We start from the raw sequence: 19,491 nt of genomic DNA, 5'->3' as shown, positions 1-19,491 counted from the left end.
TCAAAAGAAATTTCCCAATTGTCAGTGCAACACTTGATATGTAGTCTTTTTTAAATATAGTGTAGATACTTACACGTTTTCACCCATTTCCTGAGTGAGGTGGTAAAAAAAAGCATTCAGTCGACAACTGACTGTGAGAGAAATTGATGTTTTATTTAAATATGGTACGTTTAAGAAGAAAGCAACTTCAAAACAGCTAATATGTAAGTGCCATGTTCCCACTTTGATGCCTAAAACAAGAAAAATGCCATTAATTGTCAACATTGCACGTATATTTACCTGCAGAGGATTTGTGGTGATGTTTTCTGTGCATATGCTGAACTTCAACGCTGCCTTCACAGTGAAGGGGATAGGTCAGTCAGTGATCAGCCCAGGCCCAGAGCAACATAATTTTATTTGTAAGGCATGACACAGGGAATGACATTTAACTTGTTATTATTTCCGGGAAAAGATTAATGATAAATTGTCCATTATTTTTCGTTAAAAGTGAAAGATAAGAGTGCACTCATTTGCCCTAAAGCCAGAGTGCCACCACTATGCAAAATGACAGCCAATTATTGGGGCCTAGTTTGGGATAATGACTTTACAATGAATCTTTTGATTGAAATGTAACTGGGTTGGCCCTGGGCAAAGAGCAAAAAAAAAAGTTACAGAAACAATAAGCACTATAGAGCTGTGTCTCTAGGTCTCTCTGACTCTCTCCCTCTCTTTCTCTCTCCACTCCTCTTTAGAAATAGCTATAGGAGAAAGACAGAGATATGCATATATTGATGAAAAAATTATTAAGTCGCTGAGCGCTTGCAGCAAACATAAATTAGCATATTCAGGGTAAATATGCAGACTATTTACGATAATAAGACCGGATTATTCAATTCAATGAATGTTAAATAGATGAGGAAATGGTATGTGTCTTATCTAGTCAGAGCTTCTATTCATTTTAATCGCTTCCCAATTGAACTCTTCATTTTATTCTCTCTGAGTTATTGCTCCCATTCCAGCCCGCAATGGCACCTATGGGTCCTGGGAGATTTCCGCCAGTCACGTGGTTTAAGTGGCATTCACCTTATTCGTGCCGGAAATGGAGAAAGTCGACGTCACCCCGAGGCCAGCATCACGATAAGCCCCTTTTCATTATGCACAGGGGCCGATGGAGAACAAGATTAGCGGGGCCTTGTGTGCATAAAGGCGAGAACATACAAGTCATCTAGATTAAATAAAGCGAGCAGAGATCCAAAAGCAAAACACATTTGGTTTCTTATTGCGTGCATTAAAAACTTTAACTTTAAACAGACTGACTGTGTGTGTGTTTTCGTCTGCATGTTAATATCAATGACTTTCTGACATGCAGGCCTTCGTTCTTTTTAAAATGTTTCATAAAACATGCTGAAATTACACATTGAAACCAATTATTAATCAGCCAACACATGAAACAGATGTAATGGAAGCAGGTGTGTATGTGTTTCTGCGCTAAAAAAAAAAAGATTCTTGGTCCTTATAAATATGAAGCAACAATTTTGACTAATATGTAATTGAAATATATAAAAGGTTTTTTTTAATTCAAATAATTAATTATTAAGGAAAATGTGCTTAGTGTAATCTGAATGTAAACCAATCAAGTAGATTTCATTTGACCAGATTCCATTAGATTTGATGGAAAATGTACATGCAATCACATTACTTATATAATAATATTATATATATATAAATTTCATTATTATTATTTTTTTATTTATTTTTGAGTGTATATTTCTCTGTCTCTGGACAAACTTCACCACTGCAATAATGCAATAGCAAGTCTTTAGTTAAGCTCAAACAGGCCAAACCATGAATACGGGTTTATGAACGACGAATACTCAAGATAGTGACCCCAATGAGTTCCAAGGTGTCGGTAAGTGACAAAGTGAAAGCAGTACCAGCTACAGTTTCTCCACCTGGTAATAATCTAGTACTACTGAGTTTTCACGGCTCAGAACATCAGCACATTAACAGTAATCCCAGCTGCAAGATTGTCTCTAGTTTTGTACATAAAAGGACTCCACATATGTAAAAGATGAGTCTGCCTGGGTGTATTTTGGTGTTACTGTAAGTAAAATTGTAAGTCTTCTTTGTGGCTCTTCTCACCAAGAGGAAATGCAATGCACTGACAGCAGTGTGCTCTTGTTTTGCCTGTCTACAAATAAACTCTACAGTGCAGATTAATATATATTTGGTGTTTTAGTATTTCTAAAAATAGAGTTATGTTTGAGGGTTTGAGTCCAAATAAACCAGAGAACATCTTGCCCAGCAAAACAGTGTGAACACTTCATGTGCGTATGTTTCTCAGACCGTCTACTGTAGATTTGCTGGTGTGCTTAGGGTCATCTTCCTGTTGCATACCCAGATGGCCTCATATTTGACCCTAAAAATAATAATTCATAATCAACTCAGCACTGTGCTTGACAGTTGTTATTGAGTGTTTGTGTTGATGTGGTACTGGTCATTATGGCCAAATATCTCCACTTAGGTCTCATCTGTTCATTGTTCCAGAAGTCTTTTTTTTGTTGTTGTTCAGGTGGGACTTTGCAAACCTAAGCTGTGCTGCCATGTTCTTCTGGTTCTTCCAAAACACTCATACTGTTATTGATCCTTTTTACCTTGAGTGTACATTTATTCCTTTTACCTTAGTCTCAAAGTGTATATTTATTTGTTACTCTTCTTATATTTATTGTTGTTTTTGCACTGAATGTAACTGGAGCCTCGTCGTCTTGTCTCTCTATGTACTTTACTGTATGTAGCAGAGATGACAATAAAGTTTACTTTGACTTTGACTACTTGTGCAGTCTTTTTCTTGTTGTACTGACATGAACTTTAACATTTTACATGTTAACCAGTCTTTTATTACTACTACTCCTATTATTATTATTATTATTATTATTAATAATAATAATAATAATATTGCAGATTCTTTTAGCACTACATGAGCTGAACTTTGACCAACAGAATTTGCAGAGTCACCCTTCCTGGGAATTCAAACAACTCTCTTAAATGTTTTTCACTCGTGAATAATCTTTCTTACTGTAGAATGATGGACTTCAGATTGTTTTGAAATATAAATCTTCCCAGATTAAAACAGAGCACTGATTGGTTCTCTGAGTTCACTGGTAATCTCTTTCCTCCTATTCATTGTGTTAATACACACCTGAATGGCCCAGCAAATTGCCAAAGCTTCTGTATTTTTAGGGGCGGTGCACTTACTCATGATGAATTCATTAAATTAATTCGACAAGCAGCACCTGGAGACTATTGAAACAGATGGAATTGAATCACAGCCCCTCTTTAAAAAACCTACACACTGAAGCCTCCATCTAGTGGCTCAGAGGCTTTAATGCTTTTCTGATGATTTTTAAACAATATCCTCTGCTGCCATCTATCGTTGATATCAGGTACTGGCAGTTTGAGACTGAAACAAGATCTTTAAATAAGCACAAAGCGTGTGAACAATTTAAATTAAAGTGTTGCTTTTATTACAAATGTTAAGGAAGAAGAAGAAGAATTACACATGAAGACATTTCTTATCTTTGCAATTCTTTCAAGACACCAAATAATAAAACTTACAATGTACTGAAAATAAATAACTTCTTGAACAACATATCTGGCATTGATTCTATGTTTAAAATGTTTTTCCTCCCTCTGCCACATGGTGGCATTCTCCCATCAGTATTTCTCCTGGTATCTTATTTATCACTAAGAAGCCTATTAAACCCATTAGTATCACAACAGTAGATTGTCGTGAAGCACAACAAGTGTTTGAGCTTCTATTATGGGTTGTTGAAGGATGCTGAGGCTGGTGAAGCTAAGGAATTCTATGATAAGTGCATTATCATAGAATTCCTGATTCACGTAACTGGAACTAAGAAGGCATCGTTTACAGTAATTTGACAATCATGGGAACTCTTATAGCCCAAAATGATTACAAATAAACATAAAAGAGGGGTGAAAATAGGCACAAATAAACAAAAGTTTGCACTCTACTCATTCATAAATTTAGAAAACAATTATTTACACACACACACACACACACACATACATTCAAGAGCCTCACCTTCATCTGTAATGCAAGAAATTTAAGTACAATCATCAAATAAATGTGTTTAAACAAATACACACACACACACACACACACACACACATACACACATATATATATATATATATATATATATATACACACATACATATACATATACATACACATATATACATACATATACATATATATACACACAGGGAGTGCAGAATTATTAGGCAAGTTGTATTTTTGAGGAATAATTTTATTATTGAACAACAACCATGTTCTCAATGAACCCAAAAAACTCATTAATATCAAAGCTGAATGTTTTTGGAAGTAGTTTTTAGTTTGTTTTTAGTTTGAGCTATTTTAGGGGGATATCTGTGTGTGCAGGTGACTATTACTGTGCATAATTATTAGGCAACTTAACAAAAAACAAATATATACCCATTTCAATGATTTATTTTTACCAGTGAAACCAATATAACATCTCCACATTCACAAATATACATTTCTGACATTCAAAGACAAAACAAAAACAAATCAGCGACCAATATAGCCACCTTTCTTTGCAAGGACACTCAAAAGCCTGCCATCCATGGATTCTGTCAGTGTTTTGATCTGTTCACCATCAACATTGCGTGCAGCAGCAACCACAGCCTCCCAGACACTGTTCAGAGAGGTGTACTGTTTTCCCTCCTTGTAAATCTCACATTTGATGATGGACCACAGGTTCTCAATGGGGTTCAGATCAGGTGAACAAGGAGGCCATGTCATTAGTTTTTCTTCTTTTATACCCTTTCTTGCCAGCCACGCTGTGGAGTACTTGGACGCGTGTGATGGAGCATTGTCCTGCATGAAAATCATGTTTTTCTTGAAGGATGCAGACTTCTTCCTGTACCACTGCTTGAAGAAGGTGTCTTCCAGAAACTGGCAGTAGGACTGGGAGTTGAGCTTGACTCCATCCTCAACCCCAAAAGGCCCCACAAGCTCATCTTTGATGATACCAGCCCAAACCAGTACTCCACCTCCACCTTGCTGGCGTCTGAGTCGGACTGGAGCTCTCTGCCCTTTACCAATCCAGCCACGGGCCCATCCATCTGGCCCATCAAGACTCACTCTCATTTCATCAGTCCATAAAACCTTAGAAAAACCAGTCTTGAGATATTTCTTGGCCCAGTCTTGACGTTTCAGCTTGTGTGTCTTGTTCAGTGGTGGTCGTCTTTCAGCCTTTCTTACCTTGGCCATGTCTCTGAGTATTGCACACCTTGTGCTTTTGGGCACTCCAGTGATGTTGCAGCTCTGAAATATGGCCAAACTGGTGACAAGTGGCATCTTGGCAGCTGCACGCTTGACTTTTCTCAGTTCATGGGCAGTTATTTTGCGCCTTGGTTTTTCCACACGCTTCTTGCGACCCTGTTGACTATTTTGAATGAAACGCTTGATTGTTCGATGATCACGCTTCAGAAGCTTTGCAATTTTGAGACTGCTGCATCCCTCTGCAAGATATCTCACTATTTTTGACTTTTCTGAGCCTGTCAAGTCCTTCTTTTGACCCATTTTGCCAAAGGAAAGGACGTTGCCTAATAATTATGCACACCTGATATAGGGTGTTGATGTCATTAGACCACACCCCTTCTCATTACAGAGATGCACATCACCTAATATGCTTAATTGGTAGTAGGCTTTCGAGCCTATACAGCTTGGAGTAAGACAACATGCATGAAGAGGATGATGTGGACAAAATACTCATTTGCCTAATAATTCTGCACTCCCTGTATACTGGTTCACCTATGTTTGGTGGAGCTTTCTAATAAGCTGCCACTCGAACGGTTGTAGCAGCAGACAGCAGGAAACCACAGCAGGTAGTCTGCAACATTCAGCATTAAAAAAAGAAGACGATACATATTTCATAAGTTGGTAATTGATGCAAACAACCAAACCCATAATGTACACAACACCTGTTAATGCCATGTTTCCAAGGCATTTATGTAGCAGTGTTTTGGCTTTTTTTAAATGTGCTTATGATTAAAGAGGAAAGAAAAAGAAAAGCAAAGCAAAGCAGGTTATGAGTGCGGGGGGTGGGTTGCATCTCCATCCGCTCCCCCGCCCTCTCACACACACTATAAAAAAGCCTGACATTAATTATTTGCTGTTTTGCAGGCAGGAGGCTGCCCTTTTGCTAAAGGGAGTCATTTACCCCCCTTTGGAATTATACCTGATTTCAAATGAACAAAACTGTAATGAAGGTGATGCTGTTTCCTGTGTATCATCACAAAGCTAATACAGCTAATACAGACAAATTAAAAGTGATAATGAGCTGCTGCTGTCTCAAGCGTGACAACTCTCACCTTTGCAAGTCAAGGGGTTTCCATCTGCAGGTTGTCGTGGTAACTCCCCATTTTGGCACCATATAGTAGCAACCTGATGCCAGCAGCCATCCGCTCCGTTTGATGGCTGATGGAGGGGGGTGGAAGGGGGGACTTGAAAGGAGTCAGTTTTCATGTAAAACAGTTGCAAGATTAACAACAAATTGCGACTCGCTTCTCCACTTCTGAGTAATAACATCAATTACGTTGCCAGGGAGACCCTTGATCTTTCTGAATGACACCAATAACAAAAACCTGCACTTGCTCTCTTTTATACTGTAAAAGCTTTTCTGCATCAAGGGATCTGCGAACCGACAGTTGTCACTGAAAGGTTTGCTTTTTAGAAAAGATTATCCCTGCGGTCAAAAAAGTACTTCACGTTTGTTTTTTCTCGGGAATATCTCCAAAGGGAACATTACTGGAGCTCATTTAGGCTCTGGGTTTTTGTTCAGGTACACCCCCTCCTCTCTTTCCTCTTCCCTTTTACTCTTATTCTGCCCGTCTCCAGCTCATCCATGGGGACACTGAGAGATCTGAGCCTCACACAATACATTCTATTTAGGCTGAGTCGTGGGTACAAACTCATGGGAATTTTCTGTTTGCATCTCAGCTTCAGCTGGTTTCCACCAGAAAAAAAGAAATAAAAAAAAGGTTTACAATTATGGTAATTCATGAAGGCATAAAACAACTGGAAAAAAAGTCTTTCATCTCTGAGATGATCCCTGTCCATAAAATAGGATAAAATTGTATCCTATTTTATGACCTCAGCAGAAAAACAGAAAGAAAGAAAAAATGAACTTAATATTCTAAACGAACAATAGCAATGATAACTTTTATTTTTGCCGTTTTCTGAGTCTATAGTCAGTCAGAGTAATACTATTGGCTCAAAGTGGTCATAATTAGAGCCCAAGGTCCAGAGGCTACAATGTTTACATTCATCACCTTTTTTAATTTTGGAGGACCAACGCTGCCAAAATAAACGACATAAATGACTATGGGACTAAATGCATCAAAAATAATAAGAGAAGGGGGCATTAATTCATTATAAAAGTAGGACACAGATTAATACGTCAGACTTTGCTATTTAATTTTCAGCTTCATTAAGATGATGAATTATGATTTCATAATTTATAAATGGATTTACTTCTTTTCTTTTTCTTTACTTAGTATTTCTGCATTAATTTCTTCATCATGTAAACAGATGTATTCAAAGTGTACCGTGGGACAGGCTTTGTGCCTTTGATGGCAGACCCATGAAAGAAGTGAGTGCCTCAGGTCTGGAGATAGTCAGACAATAATCGAGCTGATAATAACACTTGGGCTGACTTCCATGTAAGTAAATGCAGTTGTTTGCTATGTACGGTGGTGCAGTTGGTAGTACTGTTGCCTCACAGAAAGAAGGTCATAAGTTCAACCCTGATGTGAGTCAACCACTGTCCTCCTGCAACTACGGAGCCCTACGGAGCCCCGCAGGGGACATGGGAGAAAAAAAAATTAAGACGGACTTTTGCGAGATCTCGCAAAACAAACTCGGGATCTCGCAAAACAAACTCGGGATCTCGCAAAACTTTTAGCCGCATTCTTCGGACGCCGGCTCGAAGCCGACCGGGAGGTCGAGGCAAGATGTGCCGGGAAAGCGGTGTTCCTCCCGGCTGTAGTAGGTCTCGAGTTCTCGCAAAACTTTTGCGAGATCCCGAGTTTGTTTTGCGAGATCTCGCAAAAGTCCGTCTTAAATTTTTTTTCTCCCATGTCCCCTGCGGGGCTCCGTAGGGCTCCGTATGCAACAACCTCACATGCTTCTCTGCCTCTCCTGACGTCCTCATACAGCACCACTATCATATATTTTTTATAGATACACAAAGACACAGTGCAACTCGTTCCATATATTCTTTCTACTTACTCCTCCAACTCTTTCAAAGCAAGCATCCCATCTGAAGTGCTCTTTCTCAGCATGAAGCCAGCGTCAATCCTGCCATATCTTCATTGCATGGCTCATCAAACTTTATCACTCTGTACTACAACTCTGCACATCAGATTTGTTGAAAATCAGTAACAGTACACTTCGTCTCCATTCCTCAGGTATCCTGTTAAACAATCTGGTCAAAAAGTCTACTGCCCTCTCTCATGGACATCTCCCTGTGGCATCCTGACCAGCTGTCTTTCCACTCTTTGCAGACGCTCTCACATCCTCCTGACCTTCATGATTCACTAACTGTCCTCCATTCATCCTCTTACTTTCTTCATTCATCAGCTCCTCAAAATACTCCATCTATGTTCCCTGCGCTCTCTTCACTCGTTGGTAAATTACAGGCTCTGTTCTTAATCACCCTAACCTGCTGCACATCTCCAGCTCAATCTCTCTTCAGCCGATCAGTACAAGTCTTTTTAACTTAGTGTCCAGCTTCATGTCTTTACCGTTCCCTTTTCCACCTCTCTCGTGCACCAAGCCTCAAAGTACTCTTGTCTGCTTTTGTTATCTTTCTACTTATTCCACTTTTTCTCTGCCTTTGAATACATTCTGTACTTCCTCACTTTATGGACAAATACAATGAAACTTCAAAACTGCTGACTTTCCCGTCAACCTCTAACAAACTTAGTTTTTACAGTTTTTCTCAGTTGCTTTGGTGCATTTCTCACAACAGAATTGATCTCTGCACCACTACTAAGGCTCTTCTCAAAACAATTAGTGCAAACTGCAAAACATGGTGGATAACTTGCAAAAGTGAGTCACTTCATCAAAAAGAAAAGTCAGTTGCTCAAAATAAGTAGTCAATGCTTCAAAAGCAAGTCCCTTAATCAAAACAGATATAGTCATCAAAAGCAAGTACTTATATCAAAGTGTCAGGGCTGTCACAATTACAAGTCATTACACCAGCACCTTTGGTCACAAAATCAAATGGTTTGAACATGTTCTCATTGTGACAGACTTCTTTGTAGGTGCTTCCCAATGACATGTCAAGTCTGGACAGCATGCATGGCATGTTGAAAACCATAAATTGTAAAGGAAAATCAAGACACTTCATATGCACTCTTGATAATATTTAATTGTAACTGTTCACAGCATTGTGCAACTGGGGTAATACAGTAAATCAAACATTTTACAGCAAACATAAACTCACTTGGACAGTAAACCTTACTGCAGTAGTTATGAAACAAAAAAACAAAAACTGAAAAACAGACACTGCTGCATATCAATCATTGATATCTAGACGCTCCCGACTGTCTGCCCACATATTTGCATCAACATCACAGCGAATGTCAGCTCTATCGATGCATCGGGGAAAGTATCTTCTGGAGTGTCGAATCCACCCTCTGCAGGACTCTGCTGTGATGTCATCACAAGCTGCATCCATAGCTGCTAGCAGGGTCATTTGGGTATGTGGATGCCTGTCATATACCTTCCACCTCCAGGAAGAGAAAAACTCCTCAATTGGATTTAGGAATGGAGTGTAAGGAGGAAGAAACTCCATAAGCATCCTGTCGTGTGCTGCAAACCACTGCCTGACTACAGCAGAGTGATGGAAGCTAACATTATCCCAAACCACTACATACATTGTCCGATTGTCACCAGGATCATCCCTTTCATTTTGTGGGATTAGGTCCCTATAAAGAGCGTCCAGAAAAGCCAACAGGTGTTGTGTATTGTATGCACCAATACGAGGAATATGGGTGTGAACGCCATTTTCTGAGATTGCTGCACACATTGTAATATTTCCTCCTCATTGGCCTGGGACATCAATGGTGGCTCTTTCTCCAATGTGATTTCGTCCACGCCGTCTGCCTTTTGCGAGATTGAATCCCGCTTCGTCAAGATATACAAACGTGTGCAGGGGTTCCCTGGCCTCCAATTCCAGGATACGCTATACAAAGGATGAGAATAAAAAAAAGTCTGTAATGGTGCATTTGGCACAACAGATTGTACAGTTTGAATTGTAAATAGGATTACAGTAACATGCAGAAATGTAAGTGCAGTACATGGCCTAAACTTTTACAGTACACAGAGGTACATATGCAAACATGTTTTACCTGTACATACTGGTGACGGAGCTCCTTCACTCGATCACTGTTCCGTTCAAATGGTACTTTGTACAATTGCTTCATGGACATTTCATTCCGTCTGAGGACTCTGTCTATGGTGGGAATTGATATTGACTGAATATTTCCGAAGATGGTGTCATCTTCTACGACAGTTCTTTGTATTTCTCTCAGTCTCAAAGCGTTGTTTGCAGCCACCATTGCACAAATTCTTTCCTCTTGCTGCGGAGTCAAAAGTGGACCTCTTCCACCTCTTCTAGGTTGTCTGGCAGTCCTTTTTGAGATGCAGATGAAAAAACACAAACATAAATAAGCGCAAACATGCTTACAGTAATTGTTACAGGACTATCATTCAAAACTCCTTTCTTTACAGCATTACTGTATTGTACCACAGCACACTATGCCACACCTGGGCCAAGTCTGCGCTTCAGTTACAGTACGTCTATATGTAAAGATCTATAAGGTCATGTCCTAATGCAAGTCTCCTGTATGACTATGAAAGTGCAGAGCAAATTAGTTTGTGCTGAATAACTACATTACAGTATGCTCACCTGTTTTCCCGACGAAATGTCTGAATACAGTTTTTCTCAGTCGCTTTGGTGCGTTTCTCAGATCAGAATTGAAATTCTCATAACTATTAGTTCAACCTCCACAACACTCAGTCATTTGTGCACATCATAGTAGCAATTTCTCCTCTCTCTGAACAAACTGCAAATGATTTTGGACATGAATCAGTTGCTTCCATACATTTCCCTGCTGCTTTCTGACATTTCCATTTGCTTATGTCATGTCAGTCAAAAGTAATCATACCTATGGATGCTGAATAGTCGTTCCCAATAAAACTAATAGTCATACATCCATTGCTTGAGTCATCACACACAAAATTGTTGAACTAGTTATCACATGCCAAATATTGGCCATCTGTCAAGCAAATCCTATACCTTTCTGTATCATTTTTCCTGGAAATGTCTCCGACATTGAACAATTGATCTCAGGTGAATCACAGCTGTCACTCATGAGGAGGCGTGTGAAAGTTTAGTTGTAACCAATGACAAACAACTTGTTCACTGTCAATTATGGATGAATCCCCAATTGGCAAGCATATATAAACTGCGCAGGAGCTAGTGTGTACCATTTCTACACTTCTGTGACACAAAATGGAAGGTCAGCACCGTGGAAGAGGGAGAAGAGGCAGATATAGGCGGATTCCTAATGAAATAAGGGCTACAATTGTGGACCATGTTGTCAATCACGGCCTCACCATGGAGGAGGCTGGTCGAAGGGTGCAACCCAATATTGGAAGAACTACTGTCAGTTCAATCATCCAAACATTCCGTAGGGAAAACAGGTATGCAAACAGTAATACACTGTACTGTACTGTGCCATCTCAGACACATCACATGTTACTGTACTGTATTTGCAATTTCACAAAAAGTTCACTCTGCACCACATAGGATTGTAACACAGCAAGAAGAAGCCATTTGTGCAATGGTCATTGCAAACAATGCAATAAAGCTGAGAGAAATACAAAGCGCTGTCATAGGGAATCACACGGTATTTGGCAATATTGAATCTGTTTCAATTTCAACAATTGACAGAGTACTCAAGAAAAATGAAATCCACATGAAGCAATTGTATAAGGTGCCATTTGAACGAAACAGTGACAGGGTGAAGGAGATCCGTCACCAGTATGTGCAGGTAAAGCTGGTCTTCTATGTTCTGCACTGCAAACTGTTTTACAGTACTTCGTAGTTTCATGCAGTACACTTGCAATTCCACAGCACATACTCTACAATGTGTTTTACCAAATGCATGCATTACTGTTTGTTACTGTACACAGGCATATTGTGACATTGCATTTCTGTCTCTCTCTAAAGCGTGTACTGGAGCTGGAAGCCAGGGAAACACTGCACACATTCATATATGTTGATGAGGCAGGTTTCAATCTGGCCAAAGGCAGAAGGCGTGGAAGAAATCTCATTGGACAGAGGGCAACCACAGAAGTCCCTGGTCAGCACGGAGGGAATATTACCATGTGTGCAGCCATCTCAGACAACGGCGTCCTCACCCATATCCCCCTTCTTGGTCCATACAATACCCAACATCTCCTGACATTTTTAGGCACTCTTTACAGGGACCTAGTCCCTGAGAATGAGAGAGGTGGAGGCCAACTCAGCAAGTATGTTGTTGTCTGGGATAATGTCCGTTTTCACCACTCCCATCAGGTCAGAGTGGTTTGCAGCACATGACAGACTTCTGGTTGAATATCTCCCTCCATATTCCCCATTCCTTAATCCAATAGAGGAGTTTTTCTCTGCCTGGAGGTGGAAAGTTTATGACCGGCATCCACATGAGCAAATGGCCCTGCTAGCAGCCATGGATGCAGCATGTGACGACATCACAGCAGGGTCCTGCAGAGGATGGATTCGCCACTCCAGGAGATACTTTCCTCGCTGCATTGCGAGGGATAACATCTGTTGTGATGTAGATGAAAATATGTGGCCAGACAGACAGGAACGTCTGGATGTGCCAGAATGATTTACTGTACTGTTACATGTGCTGTTTATTGTTCACATTAGTGCACAGCTCTACCAAATGGGTGATTTTATGTTTACATGTATTCTACAGTGAACAAGTGACTGTAGCATATTTTTCTTTTGCACAATTCTGTAGGATTACAAACACTTCTACACAATGGAAATGTGAAACGTACGTATTCAGTGTCTCAGTTACTCCCAAGACTCCCATAACATCTACAGTGACTGTACTGCACATTTCAGATGGCTGTACAGGTAGGCCATAGTGCTGTCGTCAGCATTTTCAGGTGTCACCAATTGTTTTTGCAATGGGAAACACTGAAATTATAAACTGTCATAGTGGAAACATGACAATGCCATTTGACTATCTTGTTCATAAAGATGGTGTCAAGACTTTTCATTTTGATGGCACTGACAGTTTCATTGACATGGATACTTGCTTTTGAGGTATGGATAATCAATTCTGTGCATGTGACGTGCTTTTGCAGGCTATCCACTAGGTTTTGCAGTTTGCACTAATTGTTTTGGGAAATGCACTAACTGCTGTGCAAATGTTAATGGTGTTGTGAGGAACGCACCAAAGCGACTGAGAAAAACTGTAATAGAACTTACAGTAGTTCTCCCAACATTTGGCTGCACCCTTCGACCAGCCTCGCCCATTGTGAGGCCATGGTTTATCACATGATCCACAAGTGTTGCCCTGATTTCGTCAGGAACGTGTCTATGTGGTTGGCCTCTTCTTACCCGGTTTTGTCCTCGTCCTCCACCGATCCTCACCCCTCTTCCACAAGGCTGACGTTCCATGTTCTGCAGTTTTGTAGATTCAGTATGCACCTCATGCCAATCCTGTCTGTTGGTTTACATTATATATATACACTTGTAGAGTAGGGGATACTGTAACGCGATTCACCTGTGACTGGGTAGAAGAGGCTTTTCATTGGTTGCAAGTAAGAGTAACACACACCAATTTTCATTAGTGTGAGATAAGGTTCACCTGAGAAAAGTAATTTATGGAGATTTTCATGGAAACTCCTTAAAAATAGGGTTTTCAAAATGGGTGTACAAATTGTTTGACAAGATGTTCAACAATTTTGAGTGCACTGACACAAGCAATGAAATGAAGACTATTAGTTGTAAGGACAATGACTATTCAGCCGGTACAAGTATAAATAATTGTGACATTCATGATAAAAGCAAGGAGATAGTGATGAATAGCAAGTCAAAAGTGACCATTCTTTAGATATTTGTACTTACTCAACTGCTTCATGTCCAAAGGCGTTTGCCTTTGGACGAAATGAACATGAAACCGCCACAAGGTTGTGCCAAAACGACTACATGTTGTGGAGGTTGAACTAACTATTGTGCAAAGTTTAATTCTGTTGTGAGAAATGCACCAAAGCAACTGAGAAAAACTGTAGTGCTAAGTTGCTCATTTTAGCATGCATATGAAATAAAATTGAGGTCATATCCACTGCAAACATTGGCATGCTAACTGTATCATTTTCCCATTTTATTGTTACTGTTGCTATTTATTTATTTATTTTGCTCAGTGCTACTATCTGTGGTTCCGCTCCAGTTTGTCAGAGGTGAAACAAGTGGGCGCTGAAATCTGTTTGCATTCACAGCCTTGCACACACCATAACATATCAATTATCCCTGATTACTGCACACCTTGAGGGCTGCACCCCTGCTCATGCTATTATATAATCCCTTTAAATACCACAGGAGCCTTTTCCCCCACTGCAATTACACCGCTGTAACTATTCATTCATTAGATCTGAAGCTCCAGAGTGGCTTTAAAGCCTCTCTATCCATCTCGCACTACTTCGTGATGCCTTACATCTTCCTAACCCCATACTGTGATGGTGGTGCCGGTCTCCTAGCAACCGGTCCTCTCAGAGGAGGTGACAGCATTTGAGTGGGCACCCTCACCTCTACACATTCACCCCCCCGCTCCTCCCCTCCAACACCTCCAACACCCTCTCCCTTCTCTCCACCAACCGGATGCTCTTCAAGTCAAGTAAACAGACCTCACTCTGTGGCGCAGTGTGCCGAGTGCACTTGTGCATGAAGTTCACCGTATTAGAATGATAACATCACTGAATAATGAGTTCAATGCTACACTTCCATACACTTCCATTCATAGTTGGATCATTGAACCACCACATGGTAATATATTTGACTCTATTTGCTTTAAAGGCGGTTGTGTTTTTATCTATATATACAGTAGACTTCTACTTAATAACTTATTAATACTTCTTGAATGATTTATTAACACTTGAATGGGTTACAAAAAAATAAATCAGGTGTGATGTTTACCCTTTCTTTTAGGGATGCTTAAATATTACAGGCTAGACTATAAGTGGGCCTGACACTAACCTTATCTAATGAGTTAGGCAAGCGTATGGGCCATGATGTGATCATCAAATACAGTAAATGTCACACAGTCACTGATAGGAGTTTTTAGCATAACTAAGGACATCAATAAAACTGCTCAGTTATAAGGAGTGATTTTAGTTAGAAAGAGTGACATCTGATTAGTTTCAGGAACAGCTAATTAAATAAGAGATTCTTACTGGCTTGTTACTTTCAAATGATTCACCGAGCAAATGTACAAATGTTCAAACTCTACTGTGTTAAAAGTTGATGTTATGGACTTTGCATGTAGAAACAGCTGATTGGAGAACGCTGCGTATATGTGAACTAAACAGATTTAAAGTGACAATACTGCAGATGGACTTTCCATGATGTGCCAGCTACACCGCAGAGATTTAGACAATTATTGATATTTTAAAGTTTGAACAGTGTGATGACAATAAAACTAGCCATCTTTTAGGTTGGTAAAATCTTTTACCTAAAGGTGGATTTATTATGCTGTGAGGGATGACAGTGAAGTGGGTATTTGATGGGTATGAGAACAATATGAGCCAAAACTCAGTTGGATCCGCACAAAAGCTTTTGGGCTGTTATGTTAGACAGTGAACTCTGCTACCATCATGAATCACCATGAACCAAGGTTGATTGGTGGATTTACGGAGCCCTGGTGTTCATTTGGATAGTGTCCATGATGTTTCCCATCTCTCAGATGCTGTTTGCCTCCAAGCCGTTGTGATGGGATGTCAGAATGTAAAAACTTTCTTTCTTTGGTTTTATGCTGTTTTTCTTAAATCCTCAAACATATTTTTCAGGGCAACTAACTTATCTGTAACAGCAATTCTAATATTCTAATATTTCCCAATATATTTAATTCTGATATTCAATAATTTCTCATTTAGGTGCCTCATACCAAAGTACCTGCTTCAAGGCTTCTCTAGCTGTTGTAGGTAACTATAGTTCACTGGGAGAGGATAGATAGATAGATAGATAGATAGATAGATAGATAGATAGATAGATAGATAGATAGATAGATAGATAGATAGATAGATAGATAGATAGATAGATAGATAGATAGATAGATAGATAGGGTTCATACCCTAAAAAAAAAAGTGTGTGCGTATGTATGTACATATATGTACATGTGTGTGTAGATATATATGTATGTATGTATATGTATGTGTGTTTGTCACTATGTAATTATTATGGCCTGTTACCTGTGGTAACGCAATTTATAATTAATATATATTTTGTATTCAGTTATGATGGTTCTATTTGTTGTTTGCGAGCTGCCGTTGAGATGCTTGCATGTGCCCGGGGCTGTTGATGGTTTGTTTGGTTGCAACGATGGGCGTAGCTGCGGGAAGCTTATTGTTTTTTGTTGATGAGTGAGTATAGGGGTGGGAGTTAATAAGTTTTCTTCATCCCACTCCTTTTCAGGTAATTTTTGTTTTTTGTTCTGTGCACTTTATGTTCAATATACTGTATGTATTTTTGTTGTGCCTGAAATGAACAAATAAATGAATGAATGAATGAATACATTATAAATGCATTAGTGGAAGAAGAAAAGAAGAATTTACAATTTTAAAGTTGGCATTTTTGGTCACTATGAGCAACGGTTCACAGATGCCTTAGCGCTGCCTTCACTATTTGATTTGATGTCAAAAGTCACACAATCTTGCTTTTACTTATTTTTATTATTATTTCAATCTTACCTTTACACTAAATAAACTATAACATTAAAATGTGAAACTATATATAATTTTAAAGTCCTAAAATTGCGAATTTGGTCCCCACGTTGACCCAAGTTTCCCTCCCCTAAAACTGAACTATATTTATATCACTTGGCAAAATTCGAAAATTTGAGGCATATATTGGTGGATTTACGGTAGCGCAGGCTTATTAGGGCACGATTACTCTTGCATGACTACGTTTGTGAGGTTGTGGATGTAAACCATGTCCCGCTGCGCTCACATTTTGGGTTGGCTGCAGCCTGGAGCGACACTGTTAAAGTGACGTGAGTGCTTGACGATACCAAATAGAAGCATTTGAAATAGCCTACCTGCCTGCCCGCTCACCCACTCGCTGATGCGCTCACGACCCCGTCAGAAGCGCTTCAGCACTGCGTTGCCCCGGACAGTTCCTCCGACTGCTCTGCTTCCAGGATTTGCGTCTGCGGGACAGTTTGCTGAATACGTTTTGTTACTTTAACGAAGGCAAACTTTCAAGTCACGGTGGGAGAGATGAATACTGAAAGACCATCAAATGTCTCTTTTTTTGATTTCATTGGAGGAGTTCAACTTCTTCAAGGGGAGAACACCCGGACAGCCATGCCTGTCCTCTTGATCGGTGTCTGCGTGTCCGGAGCGGTTGGGAATTTGCTCGTTTTGCTCATTTTCATCCGTGACTTCAGGAACGGAAAGGGCTCTGAGGTAAAAGCACTTCTCGCTTCTTTAGCTTCTACGGATTTGGTGATCCTGTTATTGTGCGCGCCCGTGCGCGCCATCACCTACTATAAGCAGACCTGGACCTTGGGGAGTTTTGTGTGCAGCACCACAGACTGGTTCCAGCACTCGTGTGTGGTTGCAAAAACTTTAATCCTCGCATTCACCACCAGAGCCAAACACACTTTGATTCCCAGCAACGCCACGGGGGGTCTGCACAACCCGACGTGGATTCACGGAGCCCTGGCGTTCATTTGGATAGTGTCCATGATGTTTCCCATCCCTCAGATGCTGTTTGCCTCCATGCTGCCGTATGGCCGCGACAATATTTGCGTCTCCGAAATGCCAGCGTGCGCGTCTGACTTCATGAGTTTGTTCTACAAAATTTATCCGACTGCAACTTTTGTTGTGCCAGTCATCTACACAGTGGCCTACTACACTAAAACGCTGCACACTGCGGTGAACCACGCACCGAGACCGCAGCACCAGAGCAAAGTTATCCTGGTTTTGTTGTGTCTGAGCGGCGCCCTCGGGCTCATGCTGCTGCCGGAGTGGGGGACATTCACCTGGATCAGACTCGGCTACTCCAGGCCTCCCGTGGGTTTAATGATGTTCGCGCAAGTCCTCCTTTACGCATGCAGCTCTTTGTCCCCGGTCATCTTGATGACCATGTACGACGATGTGCGTCAGGGACTGATCAGCATCTGGTTCATCGGGACCTGCAGAAGCAAGAAGCGCGTGCCCCGAAAAAAATGTCCAAAAACGGAGGGGAACGGAGCAGAGGTCGGGGCAAACGCCGTCACCAACGCGATCTCGCCAGGGAACGAGAAGTCGTTCCCAGATGTGGAGCACTTTTGGACAGGGCGCAGAAACACACACGTGGAAGAGGACCAGGACCCGGTTCCATGGGAGAGAGAAGAGAAAATGTTGTAATCAGAAGTATCTTTTTTTTTCCTTTTAGCAGAATATTTCTGCTTGTTCTGGACTGGTTGCTAGTTTTTTGACCCACAACGCAGACCCTGGCTGAAAGTTTGTAGTGGCCTGTTTGCTATCGTAAGCTTGACTAGATGTAAAATAAACTCAAACAGTATGTTTCGGTGTTACGCATATTTCTGTTCTTTTGATTTGAATATTTCTTTTATTTGCCCGCAGTTTTGATACGCTGTCACTTAGGACATGTTTAATATGTAGCAGAGGAGATTTGTACAGATAAGAAGCCGGTGTAAATACTCAGAACATTCAAATTGTGATTGTGTACATGTGATGCATATCATCGATATTAAAACCTTCTCAAATACGAATCGCTCTGTTTCGTTTTTCCCCCTGAAACACCCACCCGACCTTAATCACTGATAAAATACAATTCGACCATCAAATCGCTCCATTTAATTCAAAAGGTTTTGACATGCCATGCTCTGTACAAATAGATCATTCCTCCATATTAAATTCACAACTAATCCAGCTGCATAATTTGGGTCAAGTGAATAATGATATTTCACTGAAAGCAGCATTCACTTTTAGAAAGTAGTAGTGCATAAGCTGGACACTCAATGATCCTTTTTTCACCTTTATGAATCAACAAAGTGATAAAGAAAAAATGCAATAATCCCCCGTTTGAGTGTAAAGTAGCTAAAAATGGCTGATCACATGAATAAATATATGTCAAAATTATACTCAACTCTTTT

General features: G+C 40.3%; 1 protein-coding gene across 1 annotated transcript; it reads left to right on the top strand.

Moving 5' to 3' along the window:
• The first annotated feature begins 17,285 nt into the window (after positions 1-17,285).
• Positions 17,286-19,107, top strand: LOC146366304 (G-protein coupled receptor 151). The gene has a single exon (XM_084915349.1). It carries the CDS (start codon positions 17,606-17,608, stop codon positions 18,737-18,739), a length of 1,134 nt encoding a protein of 377 aa, XP_084771475.1. The 5' UTR covers positions 17,286-17,605; the 3' UTR covers positions 18,740-19,107.
• Positions 19,108-19,491: the final 384 nt, after the last annotated feature.

Source organism: Perissodus microlepis, chromosome 19 (assembly GCF_051167445.1).
Source record: "Perissodus microlepis isolate ML-2025 ecotype Zambia chromosome 19, ASM5116744v1, whole genome shotgun sequence".
NCBI lineage: Eukaryota > Metazoa > Chordata > Actinopteri > Cichliformes > Cichlidae > Perissodus > Perissodus microlepis.
This window is presented reverse-complemented; position numbering and strand designations above follow the sequence as displayed.

Excerpts from the sequence above, each read along its gene's own strand:
- LOC146366304 (XM_084915349.1), top strand. The coding sequence starts at position 17,606 with ATGAATACTGAAAGACCATCAAATGTCTCTTTTTTTGATTTCATTGGA.